We start from the raw sequence: 17,661 nt of genomic DNA, 5'->3' as shown, positions 1-17,661 counted from the left end.
TAAACAGCGAAACTCTGATCTTCAAATAAATAGTTATTTTCTATTTTTCTAAACCTTTTACCTACCGAGAACAATATATCATCTTTTAGCCATTCAAAGTTAGGCTGTAGCATAGGTTGTGTTTTGGTCTCACACAAGTTTGCTACATTGCTCAGAGATCTTAAATGACGTTGTGCCCTTTGTACCAGAGAAGACGTGGTCTCGAGTTAAACTGTCAATTGTCGACCCACAAATCCTACATTGTAATTCCAGCTTTTTTTCAGTCAGATAAATTGTGTGACCTTCCACAAACCATGTTACCTTCCAATGTGTTTTTCTATGAAACCGTAGTAGGTTCATGAAGTTTAAGAGCTTATTTAAATGCTATATAAAACAAGCATTGTAAAGCCAATCAATATGACATTGGTGACCAGCTTTTTGGCATTGCCAATGCTTTTTGTGTTTGTCAAGGTTTTTACATAACTTTATTGTTTGGGAAGCTGCAGACAATGTCAATCTAAAATAAGCATTAGCAAAGCCAGTATGTCTTGCAATGGGTGTCTGCCTTCAGGCTTTGCCAAAGGCTGTTTTCACGTGTAATGGTTTTTGTCTAACTTTGTAGTTTGGGAAGCTGCTGGACCTTTGTCAATCGAAAAAAAAAACATATTGGCTAAAAGCACAAATATTTTTTGGTTCTCAAAAAGTACACATTACCTTAGTAGTGCCTAGTTCTGAAAGGAACTACTTTCTATATCAATGTGCACCTTTTAAAGTCAAGTGGGGTTAGTGATTAGCTGAAGTAGGATGACCTACTGCCTCATGCTGTACACCCTGCAGAGAGCAGACGAACAATGAATGACACAACAGCAGACCAATGGATGAAGCTGGCTGACCTACAGCCCTTTTAATTATATTATACATATTATGTTGGTAAAATGAAAAGGCCTTGGTTAACGCCAGACCTAACAACCTAACATTTACATTTGCGGTAAGAAAATACGAGGGTCACCTTTCCCCGGTCCTCATGAGTAACATAGCTACAGGGTTTCACAAAATGTCTTTACTTGTCATTTTCATGAGATTCAAACACGAACATTTCCATGCCAAGTTTTGGCCTGTAGTGGTCTATCACAAAAAGATGCAACAGAAGTAGTATTGGTAAGTGCTAACTAAGGGATGAAGGGATGCATCTGGCTGAAGCCAGAAAAAGTCAATTGGTGGAGAGTACTGCAGTTGTCTCAGTACAAGACTATGGTTGAGTGAAGTCACAACTTTTTTTGAAAAAGTCTAGTTGACAGCGAGGCATTGCAACTGTATGCGGATCCACAATTACTTATTCTTTAACGTTTGCATAGAGTGGGCTTTAGCTCTGCCTATAAGCATGCTTCCCATTCGTCTGATTCTACTGGCTGTAAAGTGTATCAATCCGTATCCCACAGAGTGCTTGCACACATCATACGTTACATCCTTTACCTCACAGATGCGTTTTATATGGAAAACAATTGCTTTTTGTTTTGTTTTTCACTGCAGCAGGCTTGTTAATGTTTTAGTCACAACTCAAAATGCATGTCTTACCTATTGGTTTGCCACCACTGCCACCCTATGTGAAGGGTTATAAAAAACTGCACTACTTGGCGATATTTTGATTTTTTCTCTGCCACTTCTGCATGAAAGCTGTGACTTTTTAAGCATTTTATGCCTTGTATCTCCTTCTTTGAGACTGTCACAATGGTTCTGCATGAGTTGAAACAGGTGGGGCTCTTCACAATGGGGCAAAAATCAGAAACTTTGCAAAACCTTAGTGGTTAAAAAAACCTTTATAGTCCCTTAGATGTAAAGCCTAAGTTACTACTGGGCTGGAGCCCAAAGAAACTTACAAAGTTGGCCAAAAACCCTCTGCCCCCTAAAGCCTTAAGTCTCACATAGTCGACTGACAACGCAAGGTCCGGCACCTCCTCCTTTCCTCACATCACACGTAGTACGCAGTGGCATAACAAAACTTGAGGACCTCCCTTGCAAAGTAAATGGAGGGGCCCTCTCCCCCACCCAGTCAGGAGCTCTCAGGCCAGGGGTGTGCTGCTTCTGCACAGTGTACTATGCTGAGGGGACCCCGTAGAGCTCAGGTTCCCCCACCCACACTCCGCAGGAGCTCTGGAGGTAATTGTTACGCCAGTGGTAGTACAAGGATGGATCTCAACATCCACACCATAGGATGGATGAGGTAAAGGGGTCTCATTGTTTTGGACTTCAGGAAAAGTGGCAGATTTGAAAACAAGTGGTGTTAAATACGGGATACAGAAATTAGGGTGCACAGGTCAAGCAACCGCCTCATTGCTGTTATTGTGACCCTTGAAAATTTGCCTAACCCCTTCCCGTTCACCATCCCCCATATTAAAGTAGGTAAGACAATAACCAGCGGTGGTTCAGTGTAAAGTCTAGCGAGATTCCTAGCAGCAAGCAACACATCAATAGCTGATTCTGGTTAAGAAAAGGATGACAGGACCCGCACCATCGCTGCAACACACCCTGCAGAGACAACCAAACAAAACACCCTGCAGAGACAACCAAACAACACACCCTGCAGAGACAACCAAACAAAACACCCTGCAGAGACAACCAAACAACACACCCTGCAGAGACAACCAAACAACACACCCTGCAGAGACAACCAATCACTTACCACACAGGTTTGGGCGTTACACTGCAAGGCCCACTGCAGCCTCCCACCTGAAGACCCTCTTCATAGAGAAACCCTATATTAACTCCTCACCACACTCACTGACTGGGCCAGGGCATACCAACGGACATTCCCCCACAGGGACTGATGTGGGGGTAAATCAACAAGCACAGTACTAAAACGTTGAGAGACCAAGTAATTGGTAAGCATGCACCGAGTTACTTTACTTGCTCAAAGGACCTTGAACATTTCTGGTTCATGCCGTCAGCCGGGATATATTACAATATTCCAGGCATGCGTCAAAAACTGTTTGTGTTCCCTTCTAGAGCTCTGCAGAGATCGCTGAAGCCATATTAATCATGATCCATTTTATTCATTGTTTTCCTTGATATTGTGTTCAGCTTTTATCACACAGCACTTTGCAGTAGGCGAGCAGTAAAAGCTTTAACAACTATCTAAAAACACGAAAACATGAGCAGTGCATGGAGCAAAGACGTGTTGATCGAAGGTCTGTGACTTCTCCTATGGGATGAGAGGTGGAGAGGGTACGTTCACCCTTATGGAGGATGATAAATGCATTAAGGTAGGGCGTTTATATGCAGGGATCTGATAATACAATATTTCAGCAGTGAGTGCAATTTTGGAGGCACCAGCGAGGGCTATTAGAACAAAATGCATCTGCCTTAAGAGGGACCAACTTCCAACTTTATAGACATGCATGACGCTACAACAATGCAAGTTGGACTTCACCGATCTCTGTCCAGGCACCGTATCGTGGGCTTCTATTTCATTAGAGCCGTAAACATGCTCATGGGACACAGGTGCCAAGGTGGCTGGAGATCATGTCACATGAGTGTCAGGACTGCTCTGCAGAGGAAAGAGCTGCAGAAACGAGATACTATATTCGGTTAAGTGCATACTGCAGAGTTCTTTGGGTTGTGATGGTCGCGGGTTTGAATCCATGCAGTCTGGCTCAGACGATTATGCCTCAGACGTGGGTAAAATTAGTACTATTTGGATGGATAATCCTAATATTTCTTGAATAGATGCATTTTTGTGGCATGTAGCAGATTTTAGCTATAAAGTAGTTGAGTGAAGTACACCAGTGGGCTATCAGAGTAGCTAGTTCTTATGAAGGGGAGGAGGGGAAAGCGGGCGCACAGGATCAAGAGCATAAGTTTACAGTGGGGAAGGGTTCTGGGCTGAGAATTTTAATGAGGGTTGGGCATCTTGGGGGGTAGAAGAGAGAGGAAGAGAGGGCCTAGGTTTGAAGGGGTGGTATTGGGACCTCTTCAAGGGTGGACCACCATCCTGTTAGTTACCGTGGTTATCCATAGGTCAAAGCCCAGTTGACAACTCGTTTGTGCACTATACACAATCTATGAAAAAATGGATTGATTTCATGAGCCTCCAGGGCTCTCCGATAAGCACGCATCACAAGCTCAAAACAAATGATAAAAGAGGAGTGTGTTTGAAAAAAAGTTAGTCCCCAAAAAGAGTGAGCAAATATAACTTGAAATGTTCCAGCTTGGTAACACATCCACAGTGTCTTAAGAACATAGGGGTGCTTAAACGATGCACAAGATGTACGCATCCGAGAACAAACACAAAACACAGTTTATAAAATGTATTTTCAAGGCATCTCCTGAATCTGGCAAGCAGTGCACACCCGCTTTCTGAACACCTCCGGGCCAATAATGGCTATAAAACGGTGAATACAACGAGCATATGTTCTTCAATGATTTGTGGTTTCTAAAGCTGCGAAGAAGTAAATAAGCGCGATAAATTTGCTTACCCTTCTGTTCTGTACATTGAACACCTCTCCAGGGGAATCTTTAACACTCCATTATTTAGTCCCACAAAGAGTGATCTGTCACTGTGAAGAATTTGCAGGTTTCTGATTGGCTCTCGCTGACCGCTGGGCAGAATTTGCATTTCCTCTAAGTAACAGCTCCTCAGGCTCTTGTTAGTGGTAGAAATTGCCTTTAAGACTGAACCATACTCTGAGGGAATAAGAGGGGGAAGCACGTCAATCTCGTTTATCATGAATGAGTTTTGTGCTTAGCACACGTGAACAAAATATTCAGCTAATTTACATTTGTAGATGAATCAAACATTTTGCATTCATGTTTGCACAATGAAAGAGCCTTTTCCCCATGGAAAGTCACCACCTCGTGGGCAAGGGCTTGAAGATAAAACTACGATCTCAGAACAGGAATCTGAACCGATGTATCATCTATTTCTACTGAAGTAGCTAAGAAGCAAGGTATGAGGAATGGGGGCAGTCAGTGCTGCATTAAGCCCACTGCAAATACTCCTTATGGCACCACCACAATTGGCCTTTGAGACGGTGCCAGTTTCTACACTTGGCCTAAATAAATACCGGGTTATGACAACCCTTGCAGAGGAGATATGCATGTGGAGAAAGGTGACACTGCACTACAGGAATCCCTTTTCTGCCAATCCCCCATCTGTACACTTTAATAGGTTCATGAATTTGACACAGTGCTAGTTGAAGAAGTCATGCAGAGCAGTGGAAGCTAAGGGCTACATACTAAGCAAGCAAAGGACAATCCAATAGGAACTGTGGGGAGTCTGATCAATAATGTGCTCGTAATGGCTGCCATTTGACTAGAACATCACTCATGCAACACCATAGGGCATTTTGTATGTATAAAGCTAGCAAGCATCTGTGCAGCTTGAAATTAACAAGATAACTACACCAGCTAAATACTGTGAGAGAGATGACAGTCACTCAAGCATTATTTAAGACATCGCATATGCACCGCATGGACACTTAAGGCTGCCAGCCTGCGTGATAAGTTCTTAACACCACTGCTCCAATTCTTACCTGTTCCAATGTACATCACGTGGTACAGTGTGTCCTTCCCCTGCACAATGTCAACCACTAGTTTGGAAAAGCGAAGGTTGTCTTGGGTGACAAGGGGGTCAACTGAGACAGGTTGGACCACGTCATTCATGAGGAACAGGCGCTGGGCGTCCTGAAGGCTTCTCTCCGTCAAGTTCTGGTTGGGGCTATCATCGTTCAGGATGCCGCACTGAGGACAGACAGTGGCCCACATTAGAATTTGCACTTTTTGATTCACATTTTCACAAAGCCAGTACGCTCTCCATGCAGTAAACACACCCTTTTGAAGACAGCAATGTTGCCCAAACAACTGCCAGTTAGTGTCCAAACGTTGCCCACACCGGGTGAAGGGCTACAGTCATGGAGGAGCAACAGAAACATTTGAACGAACCACCACCACATAAAATATCAACACGTAGCACTAGTAGGATATTTTAAAGTGCTTAGCATTTAAGCAGATAACTGAATTCATGCTGCTGGAGAAAATGTGAATTTATGAGGATCAGAGGATTGGGTCATATGGTGAACCCACAGTTAGAAGTAAGGTCTCTTGGTTTCACGGTGAACAACTTAGACACTGGGCCACACAGTGACCATTTTTTCAGGACCTATAATATGCTTAATATTTTTGCAGACTTTTTATTGACAGAGCATTCCTTAGTATTTCGTCTCATAGAGGGAGCCTGCCCTGCCAAATAATTTAAGCATAACTTTATTTTCACACAAATTATTTTATTCAAGATACACAAAAAATTACAACCATATAACGAAAATAACTTCATTCCAGAATACATCAACAACCCATTTAGCACTTAAATCCCTAATCAATGGTCCCACAAAGCTGTGCAATCGGTATTTGTTCTATTTAAAACCATTCACAATCCAAGTGACTTGGTAGTGTCGCATACAGTCACTGACAGAGTCCAAGTCTCTTGGAGACTCTTACCCAGTTTAACAGGTTTAGTAGAATTTAAACAATTTGCCGTGATTAGATCTTCAGTTCCTCAACACTCACATTAATAAATCATAAACAAGAAAAAACAGCAGCGCTTTACCAGTAAGTACAAAGTATCATCTGATAGGTTGGGTTACATCTGTTTATGCAAACTCCCCCACTGGATGAACTGATTTTATTACGCGGTTGGGTTACTGGCTCTGGTGGTTTAAGCTTAGTACAGGTCTAAATATATTGGTATAATTCGTCTGTTTTCTGATGATAATTGTGCCTTAGTATTTGTTTTGGGCTAGACCCTCTTGGATAACTCTGTACAATGCTCCAGTAATTAAAATAATGATGCCAGTGTCATCAGGTTTGAGGTATAGGTGGGTGAGCCAAGCAAGAATAAAGTCCAGCTCCGTCAACTCTCTAGGTCTGGCCCGACCTTTGACCTATGGGTACTGGTGAGCCTAAATTTGTATTTATTTTTTTATTTTATACAGTTTTATATTGGGTGAAGCGCTTTACAGAAGCACCAGTTACATTACACAACGATACATACATCTTTTTGTAGACATAGAGAGATTAAGTGATTTGGCCAGAATCACTGGATGTTGAGCCGATACCAAGACTCGACCCTGGTTCCCTGCTCCAAAGTCGGCAGCTCTAGTCATTACTTCACATCCTCTCCCCTAAACAGAGCCATGCTGGCACCCAACACATATTATGTTCCCCTCTGTAATGCAGTTTTTAAAAAAATGTTAAAATTGCTAATTGCAACACATTTGAGAGTAGATAATCAGAACTGAGAGGCTTTGAAAGTCTGTCTGCTGCCAAAGTTAAACTTCAGTTGTATCCCAGTGAAGACCTGTAAAACTGTGGGATGTCAAAGAAGACCACTTTGTTTTGCTAATGTATGTTATAGCTTTCATTGTAGTGTTGAACTGCTCTAGACATCAAAATCTTTGTTAAGCTAGGGATCTCTGCTAATATCAACTTAAATATTGAGTGGTGTGCCTTTGCCCTCTTTTCTAGAAAGATTTCTGATATCAGCTTACTTTAAAGTGTGCTTCACTCATTTACCTAACACTGTGTATAACTTACTCCTCCAACCATTAAACACAAAGCATTGTCACTTACTGTTAAACTGTAGAGGGAAGGAGCTATTCATTCAGTGGCTTAGCTGCACAATGTGTAAGCAGGAAATCAGGGTTTAAACCATGGCTTCCACGCTTGACAAAACTGCATCATGTGGGGAATCTCCTGAAAATCCCTTCACATCACTGTGCAACGCTTTCCTTGATCATCAAAGCAGAGAGCAGCTTGTAGTCAATCAATTCAGCATGTATGCCACAGGAAAACACATCTGTTGTATACCTTAATACAGTCCACAATGTCGGCCCATCTCTGATTTGCCTTATGTAGGAGGCACATGACAAGGGACTTGTCTTTAGGTTCACTAATTATGTCGTCGTCGTTAAAGCAGAGGCAAGGAGGCTGTTGGTCAATGTTTCGAAGTTCATGTTTAGCAACTTCCATGTCTTAATAAAAGTCACATTGCTATGACATGCTATACTTTTGAGAATCAACTGATAGAAGGGCTTATGCTCCACCTTTACACAGCGGCTATAGGCCTGATATGTTAATTATGAAGTGTTCTGATTAAGGCTGTAGTCCTAATGTTTTATTGTGAAAACATATGCAAATATCAATCCATTTAAAGGTGGATTGTTATTACTCTGTATGAAGGCCTGCAGAGAAGGATTTCATTACATGGAGTCTCACAGATTACCCAAGTAAGCAGGGGTTTTGTTGTTGGCAACCCACTTTCACAAATACTTGAGGTTTTCACTGTTATAATTCTCATTAGGCTGTACTGAAAGGTGATGTATAGTGTTTTCCAAATTAAAACCTTTTAACATATTTATACGTATATAACTGTATGTCTGATGCTTGTCAGTTTTGTGTGCCTTGAATAGGCCTTTGTTGGTTATGGTGGCATGCTTCACTGTTGAAACCCTGTAATGAAGCATGGCTGCTTGAGGTGGTTGAGGGTTTTCATCCTCAAAGGAATTTGTCACAATCAATTGAGACAGACACAGATAGACCCATCCAATGTGATTGGGTCCTAGCATGTTTTGAATTGTCAGATGGGAGATAGAAACATTTGGGTTCCAAATCCTCTTGCGCAACCCTCTTGTGGTTCAGTGACAGATATTATGTTACACGGACGCTCACACATTAGTGCATTATGCAAGCACTTTGGTGTTTGTGACCAACCGAAGAAACTGGGGGATAGGAGATTTGCTTTAGAATAATCTTTATTAGGCTCTTTTACGAGAGAATTTATATAAATTTCTGTACCTGTGATTATATATATATTGGTAATTTTATTACCATATTATTTATTTTATGCCTTGTGGGCAAGCTTATACTCAACACAGTAGGTCTGGTTATGGCTTGGCATGAAAATGTACAATGAAGGCAGTAGGCCTGACATGTTTATTGTGAAAAGCATATGTTCACGTCTTTACTCATTTAAAAATGGATTGTTATTACCCTGCATTAAAGCCTACAGGTAGGTACTTTGTTATATGGAATGTTACAGATTGTAGTAGTAGACAATGGTTTTGGTGTTGGTTACCCTCTCGGACAAACTGCAGGCAAAGAAGACTGACGCTGTGAGAATGCTTGTTAGACCCTCTTAGTTTAGGAGAGATAGTATTTTGCTTTGCCCACTGTTATTTTGCATACACTTGATATTTTAGGCATGTATGACTCATGGTTCTCTTGTGGGAAAGTTTAAGTTAAACACAGTAAGCCTGAGTTGGATATGGTGACAACCCTTATCAGCTATTGGTTCAATAGGTAAATGCATTTCAGATGCCATACGTCTGATCTGTCTATTATAAAAAGTAATAAAAGCAGTGGCCCGATTTATTTACTATGTAACACATATGTTAAAGATAATAGGTCTTTAAAAGTGGATTGTGTTTGCACCGTTTTAAAGCCTACAATCAGGTATTTTGTTAAACAAAATTTCACAGGTTACCTTTGAAGGGAAGGATGTGGAGTTCACAGCTGTAGGATAGAAGATTTGCCCTGTAGTAACTGCTGCTAAAATCTTGAAAGGCTTAGGTGTTTGCCAGGATGTTGCAATAAAAATAATCAATAAATAATACATACTATAGTTCTATATAGATACACAGAGGGCTTTGGAGTCACCCCTATTCTGCCATTGGTCTGCTGAGGGTTATTTACGCTCCATGACATCGTACTCTATGGGATAATAGTTTAGTCCACGTCAGCCATTGGCCCTTTTGCCTGCAAATAACATTTCTAATCACATGTGCACATTCTCCTGGAAATTAGTGTTTTTCGCTGTCACAGCTAGTTTGCCAGTCCTTTAGATTACAGTTTTCCTTTCTATAGTTCCCCTTTCCATCATTTGCTTCTATTTTTATTTTAAGCTTTCTTTAAAGGATACTATTACTCAACAGGCAGCCTTAACAGGTCATCTGCTTGCCGCTAATTTCATCTGTAGTGAACCAGCCGACCATCATAAAATGCTGTAGCCCACAATGATTAATTGTTTTACCTTTCCAAGATGGCCAACATGTTGGCCATATATGTGGCAGTAATGCTGCAAATGTAAAGCTATGATAGATTATGTACAATACCACTGCAAGACTGCCATCCTTGTAGTATGTTTAGTTTTATTATTTTAAGCAGATTCCTGCCATGTCTTGATGGCAGCATAGTTTCTATCCTTCTATTTGTAGTCTTTTAACTGTTCTTATAAATGTTATTTAGTCTGTGTGTGTTTTATTGCATTTGTGTCAGAGGGAGAATCCAGGAGTGAATAAGTGGATGGATAAATGGATGTACAAGTGCAAACATGAGTGACAAAGCATGTTTGATTACTTAATGCTTAAACCCATCAATGACGCAAGAGGCACTTTCATTCTTAAGCCAGACCTACTGGCATTGCCAATGTTTGTTTGAATTTTGAAGATAAGTTTTCAAGACATTTTCTGCATCTTTTAAATGCCAAATATTTTGATTGTTCGATTGGCTCCGATTCTGCTCTCACCGTTAATTTGCTAGCTTGTTCACCTCTAGATCAAGGTCTAATTATCGGAAGGAAGTTATGATGGAAACCGTCAGCACAACACAAAATAAATCACTATTTTAACAGTGATATCAAGTCAAATTTAGCAAAACGTCAGGTTCCACTCCATAGAGTGCTGCTGAAATGTTTTTTTTTTTCGCTAGTGTACTAAGGTAACATCACACAACATAATTTAATGTCCCAAGACATCACTTGGCATCACACAATATAATTTGATAATATTTGCCCTCAAAAAGTAGACGAAAAAAATTACATACCTAAAAGAATTACATATGTGAAGATATTAAACACTAAAGAAATTCTAATATGATAGTTCCAATCAGATACCAAACCTGCTGTATGTACCTGGAAGTTCGGCATGGGGTTTACTGTTGGCAGCCATGCTGACCTAGGGTTCTCCTGGTAACGAAAAGGTCCATTGAAGGCCTGGGTAATGGCACTGAGGTTGAAGGCACACACCGCTGACGCGGCAATACTGTTCCTAAAAGATAGTCAAGAAATCAATCCTGCTGTTATTACACATTACATACAACATTTGCTTAATACACATCTAAAATCCAGAAAAATAAGAATAGAACAATTTTGGCGGGCACGGATTACAAATTATTAGCAACAAAACCTAGATAATCAACGTTCTACTAACTATATATATTTCAAACCTGCCAACTCACATGGTGCCACCATGTGTCATGCAATGGTGAGTCCCTTCACATGGTCCGATATCACACAGTTGGAGGGAAGACAAGCCAGAAACCATTGAACAAGTTGGTTTAATGCCCTCATTGGAAACTCTGAACAGTTGATATCCATTAACGGGCACGAAAATATCCCAGGACATCGGCACCAGCCTCAGCAAGCTCTTCTTTTTAGACCGGGAAGTTTGGTGGGGCAGGGTGACGGAAGTGCCCCTTCTGCAGTTCTTGGCACGGGGCCCGGCCCGTCCCTATCCACACAGTCAAGTATTTAGTTTAAGTTGGCAGGCCTGATAGTTTAAGATGTCAACCGTATCTGCTAAGGTTTTTACAATAACATTTCCAGGAGCCTTAGCCACTGTCTGAATTGTAGGCCAGACTATAGTTTGCAGTTGCGTTGCAAGGGTGCCATGAGCCCCAACAGTCATGGAAATGGAAATCCCTTGCCTGCTTTTTACAAGATCCATAATAGGGAAGAGGTGGGGACTCTCACAGACCTGACCTGTTTAATCACTGATAGCTATGCCCCATTGAACCGTAGAACAGGACCTCATGTAACAGTCTTTGCTCTACACAGTTTCCAAAATGTTGAACAGGAACACCTCCAGGACTGCTTTCCAAGACAACAGAAAGCCGAGTTGACCACTTTCGGAATAAAGGCAGCACATATAGGTGTATAGAGCAGTTGATAATAGTGGACTCCGAGCCCACATTTGTAAATAGGAAACATCAGCAGAATGTTCCTTCTGGACAGAAGGATCATGACATTAATTATGCACTTTATTGGTGTTTCATGTTCTCTGTAAACCAAAACGCAATGTCTACTAATTGCATCCATAAATCACGTTTATATTATGCTATTACGTCCATGTTCACAGGAGGCAGCCCTGGCAATTTATACATCACTGTCAATGTATCGCTGGAGGCTAAGTTCAGGGAAATTGTATACATTCATCTATATGAAGTCGCTATGAAAATAACTAGAAATTCGGGTTTTCACTAAAGTAATTGAGAATGAATGCCAGAGAGGCCGATAAGCATCCACTGACGTCACCAGGGAAGGACAAAGCTAAGCGCTTATTCTGTATGCAATGCACTACACAACAGACCTGGGGTATAAGACTTTGGAGGCCCCAGAGGTAAAGGACAGGCCTTGAAGGCCTGGGACCGATGTCACAGGAGATTAATGTGTCATGATACAAGTCCCGTTTTGGGCAAAGATGTAAACTCAGTGCTTGATTTGTGCCAATGGTTGCATCAGAATTAATTTTTTGGGGCCTGGATTTCTTTTTCATCACCAGACTTTGATCCAGAGAAATAGAGAAAGAAATTCAGAAGAGAAAGAAAGAAGGAGGAAAAGAAAGATAGGAAATCAAAAATAAAGGAAGGAAGCAGGGATGAAAAACAACTACGGGTGGGTGGAATATTTTGTTCCGGCCGTGGAATTGGCTGAATTTTGGTGAATCCGCATTACTCTTGCAACGCGTAGTTCCAGCCAAATTTCACCAATCGCCACGAAGTGGAATTTTTTCTTGCATAGATCCAGAATACTAAGTTGGGTTTGCAACAGTGAGCAAGATTTTGTGTCCTCTAGCAAGATTTCGATATGCTAGGAGGACATCCAGCAAGATTTTTCTAATGCGAGCAGTCACGACCATTCGCAGTCAGAAGGCTGCAAGCTCAAGTACAAAATCTACTGGAGTGGCAGCACAATCAAGTTGAGTAACTGCGCCCTCTGGTGCACAGCGAGCGCCATTCATGCGGATTATTCAGCGTGAAATGCGCTACCGGTGCTAAATCACGGTGCAAGCAACATGATGTGCCTATTTTTGCCTGTTGGTGGAACTCCACAGAATCTTGCAGAGGTTTTATGTAACTTCATGGAATTCTGCACAGTCAAATAATGTAAGTTCTGCCAAACCCTAAAAAGAACATGCAGGAATAAAATAAAGAGACAGAAATTGTAAAGTGGTGAAGGAAAATACATGAGGTTTAATCGAGAGTTGTCAACTTTTGATGTTCAGCAACTCCAGCATTAGGCACCACAAGCACTAGGCTTCTAACATAAACTTCAGTCTCCTACGCTTACGTTTTTGACTTAGTGAGCACGATGTGCACTGAAGTAGAAGACATCGAGATTATAAGGCTCTCCTGGTGGGTATGCACTAATGTTTCAAACAGAAAAGTTTGACTAACTACAGGGATTTATCACGCTGACACCAACTCAGTGATTGGTAAGACTTTTATAGAGGCCCTGCTGACTCTCAGGCTATAAATCTTCAATGTGAGCTGTAAGAGCACTCATGCTCCTCGTGAGAACATCTACTACTGTAGCTCCTTGCTTACAGTCTATTGGCTCACTGTGAACATGTCCACCTGCTGTTGGATGACAGGCAGCCAGATGAGGCTCAGGGGTGTGGTCTAAGCCAGAGACCTCATTAAAAGGAAGGCAGGTAGTTTGGGAGCATGATCGTCAACAGACGGCAGCAGCAGACTCCAACTTAGCCCATATGGTTCTGGATCAAGCCAAATCTTTTATAAAAAAACAAAGCAGACATTCCTATCCAGATTAGACATATGTAAACATTATATCATGTTTATATCCTGAAAATATCAAACAGCTCCAGTACTTGTCGACTGACCATGGACATCCCTGTCTCAGTGCATTGGAGAAGGCAGGAGCGGCACCACCTGCCAAATCCCGGTACTCAGAGGTGAGACACTCATCTATCTACTTCTATCTAACCAACTGATGACTGCACTGCAATGCCTAATGTATGTCCACTGAATGAGCGTGTTACACTTAGAAACCTAGAAACCTAGAGTAGACACAATGTAGGACAACTAAATACCAAATAATAGATTCATTCTTCAAACTTATATTGAATAATATTTCGACCTGGAAAAGTAAGCATGTGTGTTGTGTATGTAATCAGTTGTCTGCAAAGGTGCCACTCCACAAAAACATTCAATCTTCCTATGGTAGCTGATTTCTGACTGACTACCGGATAAAACCACAATTGTCTTGCACAGCTGATTTAGGTTTCAAGTAATGAAAGATCATATTTAAAAGTATGGTATAATTTGAACTAAGTGATTAATTGCTTCAACCTTGCAGCATGTTAGAGAACAAGTTCATGGATGACAGGGGCACTAAGAACAACCCGTGGATTAAACTACAAGGCCCGCCAGCACAAGCAGTCAATACCCTGCTTGCTCCTTGGTAGACATCAGTCCTGTGGATATGAAGGGAGCAATGGAGATAATCAAGTACCTATGGACTTTATCCCAGGTAATGAAAGTGCTGCTATAGACTTCTTCACCTCACTTTATGTCAGCCAGATTTATACTAGAGCCCAAGACCACAGGAAACTGCAACAACAATAGAACTGTATGCTGCAGACTGTGGTGGAATATGTATATGGCAGACCGTGGCTCTACCAGTTAAAACATTCTGGTGCTCCAGCATCTTCTTCCCCTTACTGCAAATATATCCGATTTATCTACCTGCAACATCCCCACCTCGGCCCACATTACAGAAGTGCCATGGGGGCAAAATGGGCATTTGCCCCTGCTTTTTGTCCCCCTGGGACACTTTGGTATTACAGAAGGGGTCGCAGAGGCTTGTGTAGTCCGTTCTGTAAAAAAAGATGGCACTGGCACACATGTAGCATCACTGCTATCCAGAGAGAACGCATCTCATTTGCATGGGGGTGTGGCCTCATAGAAATGAAGAAATCTCTTTGCCTCTGCATCCGCTGTGGGCACAGAAGCCAACATGCCTTGAAGAGGTGCACCACAAATAGGTGGCAAACTTTCAGTGTGCCTTCAAAAGTCAGCCCTCAGGCGAGGAGAAAGGGGGGTCCCATGGACACCCTAGACATCCCCCTTCAGTAGGGTGTCCACCCGTCTGTAATTTTAACAGACTTCCCGTAATTTCACCCTGCAGTCCGTGATGAAAGGCTTAAAGGACAACATTTGTCCATAATTTTAGCCTTTCACCTAAAGGACAAAATGTACTTAGGACAGATCAGTTTGCCCAGCTTGATTGAAAGGCAGGGAGTCTCCTGTGCTCTGAGGGAGGAAGGGGCAGACAGATAAGAAAAGGCCTTCTTGCCAGGGTGTCTCCTTCCCTAAAGAAATGCAAATGTGCTCAACTGATAAATCCTGCAAAAGTAAAGGGGCTTGGAAATCTGCATTAACTTTAATCTAAGGAGTCACTAGAAGTTTCTGTGGTTTTATTGACCTGTTATAAAAAATGTTAGTACTAGGTATGAACTGTATATAATTCAAATCTGTATTTTAGAAGGACTTTTTTTTTATTTGACCAAAATGTATTTGAGCATTTTGTAGCAGCCTTATATTATGATGTGTGTAATGCATGTTTAAAAAAATAAGGACTTACACCAGTGGTTCCCAAACTTTTTCGATCCCCGGCTCCTTTGACCTATTGGCCGTGTTGGCCACGGCTCCCCATTATGTAACTTTTTTTTGGCGGGTGGGGGAACGTAATCCCAGCCTGTACCTGTACCTACACTATTTACAGTTTGTCTTCTTTATTCTCTCCTTCAGGTTGCTGAAACCCATTTATTGGAAACTATTTTTGTTCTTTGGTCATAGGGATATTATTAATGGTACTTTGGCGCCCTCCCCTGGTCACAATAATTAATGCAGGGGGTTTGGTTTCCAATACCACGATGAAAAGCTGCCGATTCAAAGCACCTTCGAGTGGTTTCCAGACTGTGTGCGGCGCCCCTGGCTAGTTTTGAGGGCGCACCAGGGAGCCGCGGCGCACAGTTTGGGAACCACTGACTTACACATTCACAGTTCTATTAGGAACCTCAGTACCCCAAAGTAATAACAAACATTGGCAAAGCCAATAGGTCTCGTCTACGCAAGTTATTGGCTTTGCCAATGGGTTTTAGCCATGTTATACACTAGAGTGGGTGCTGTTCAGCATGGCTAAAAGTTAGTGGCATCGTGGTGTAGAGTGGAGTCGAGTGGCATAGGAGCAGTGGTGTAGAGCACAGTGGTGCAGTGGCGTACAGAGCAGTTTAGAGTGCATTGGCTTAGAGTGCAGTGGCACAGGGTGGCATGGGGCAGAGTAAAGTGGCATAGAGTGCAGTGAAGTAGAGTGGCATACAACAGAGTGGCAGAGGGTGCAGTAGTGTAGAGTGCAGAGTAGACTTGCATGGCATAGAGTGCCGTGGCATAGTGTGGTGCAGAGTGGAGTAGTGTAGAGTGGTGCAGTGCAGAGTACAGTATAGTGTTGTAGAGTGCAGTGGCATAGAGTGCAGTGGCATAGAATGCAGTAGTACAAAGTAGAGTGGTGTAGAGTACAGTGGTGGAGATTGTAATGTTGCAAAGTAGCGTGTCAGTGCAGTGGTGTAGAGTGACGTAGAGTGGTACAGAAAGCAGTGGCATAGAGAATAGTGGTGCAGAGTAAAGGGCAGTGGCATACAGTGCAGTTGTTTAGAGTGCATTGACAGAGTGCAGTGGCATAGAGTGCAGAGTAGACTCGAGGGGCATACAGTGCAGTCACGTAGAGTGGAGTAGTGTAGCTTGGTGCAGTGCAGAGTGGAGTATAGTGCTGTAAAGTGCAGTGACGTAGAGTGGAGTTATGTACAGTAGAGTGGTATCGAGTGCAGTGGAATAATGTATTGGTGCAGAATGCAGTAGTACAGAGTAGAGTGGTGAAGAGAATAGTGGCTTCTAGTGCAGTGTTGCAGAGTAGAGTGTCAGAGTGCACTGGCGTAGAGTGCACTTAAGTAGAGTGCAATGGTTTAGAGTGCAGTGGGGCAGAGTGGCGTAGAGTGCAGTGGCATAGAATAGACTGTTTCAAAGTAGAGTGCAGTGGCATAGAGTGGAGAGGTGTAGGGTAGTAGAGTTTAGTGGCATAGAATGCAGTGGCATAAAGTAGATCGTTTCACAGTAGAGTGAAGTGGCGTAGAGTGGAGTTGCACAGAGTGGCATAGAGTGTGATGGCATAGAGTAAAGTGGTGTAGAGTGCCGTGGCATAGAGTAGATTAGAGTGACATACAGTGTATTGATGTAGAGTGCAGGGGCATACAGTTGAGTATTACAGAGTAAAGTGCACTAGCATTGAGTGTATTAACAGAGTGCAGTGGCGTACAGTGCTGTGTTACAGAGTGGCATACAGTGGAGTTGTGCGGACTAGATTGGTGTTGCCTAGACTGGAGTGGTAAAGCGTGCAGAGGCGCACAGGTGTAGAGCGGCGCAAAGTGCATTGGCATTGAGTAGAGTGGTATAGAGAAGAGTAGAGAGGCGTAGTGTGAAGTAGCATAGAGTGCAGTGGCATAGAGTAGAGTGGTTCAGAGAGGAGAAGAGTGCAGTGTCCCACAGTGCAGAGGCATG

General features: G+C 42.3%; 1 protein-coding gene across 3 annotated transcripts in view; it reads right to left on the bottom strand.

Moving 5' to 3' along the window:
- The window catches only part of SEMA5B (semaphorin 5B), a 715,815-nt gene that overhangs the window by 129,589 nt on the left and 568,565 nt on the right, over window positions 1–17,661 (bottom strand). For all 3 annotated transcript variants that reach the window (XM_069224666.1, XM_069224667.1, XM_069224668.1), the window contains 3 exons: window positions 10,940–11,075; window positions 5,508–5,715; window positions 4,452–4,659 (listed from right to left, as the gene is read on the bottom strand). In XM_069224666.1, the coding sequence (XP_069080767.1) occupies window positions 4,452–4,659; window positions 5,508–5,715; window positions 10,940–11,075 (552 nt within the window). The remainder of the gene's footprint in view (window positions 1–4,451; window positions 4,660–5,507; window positions 5,716–10,939; window positions 11,076–17,661) is intronic.

Source organism: Pleurodeles waltl, chromosome 3_1 (assembly GCF_031143425.1).
Source record: "Pleurodeles waltl isolate 20211129_DDA chromosome 3_1, aPleWal1.hap1.20221129, whole genome shotgun sequence".
Lineage (NCBI taxonomy): Eukaryota > Metazoa > Chordata > Amphibia > Caudata > Salamandridae > Pleurodeles > Pleurodeles waltl.
Note: the sequence above shows the minus strand (reverse complement) of the source record. Positions and strands in the feature narration are given on the sequence as shown.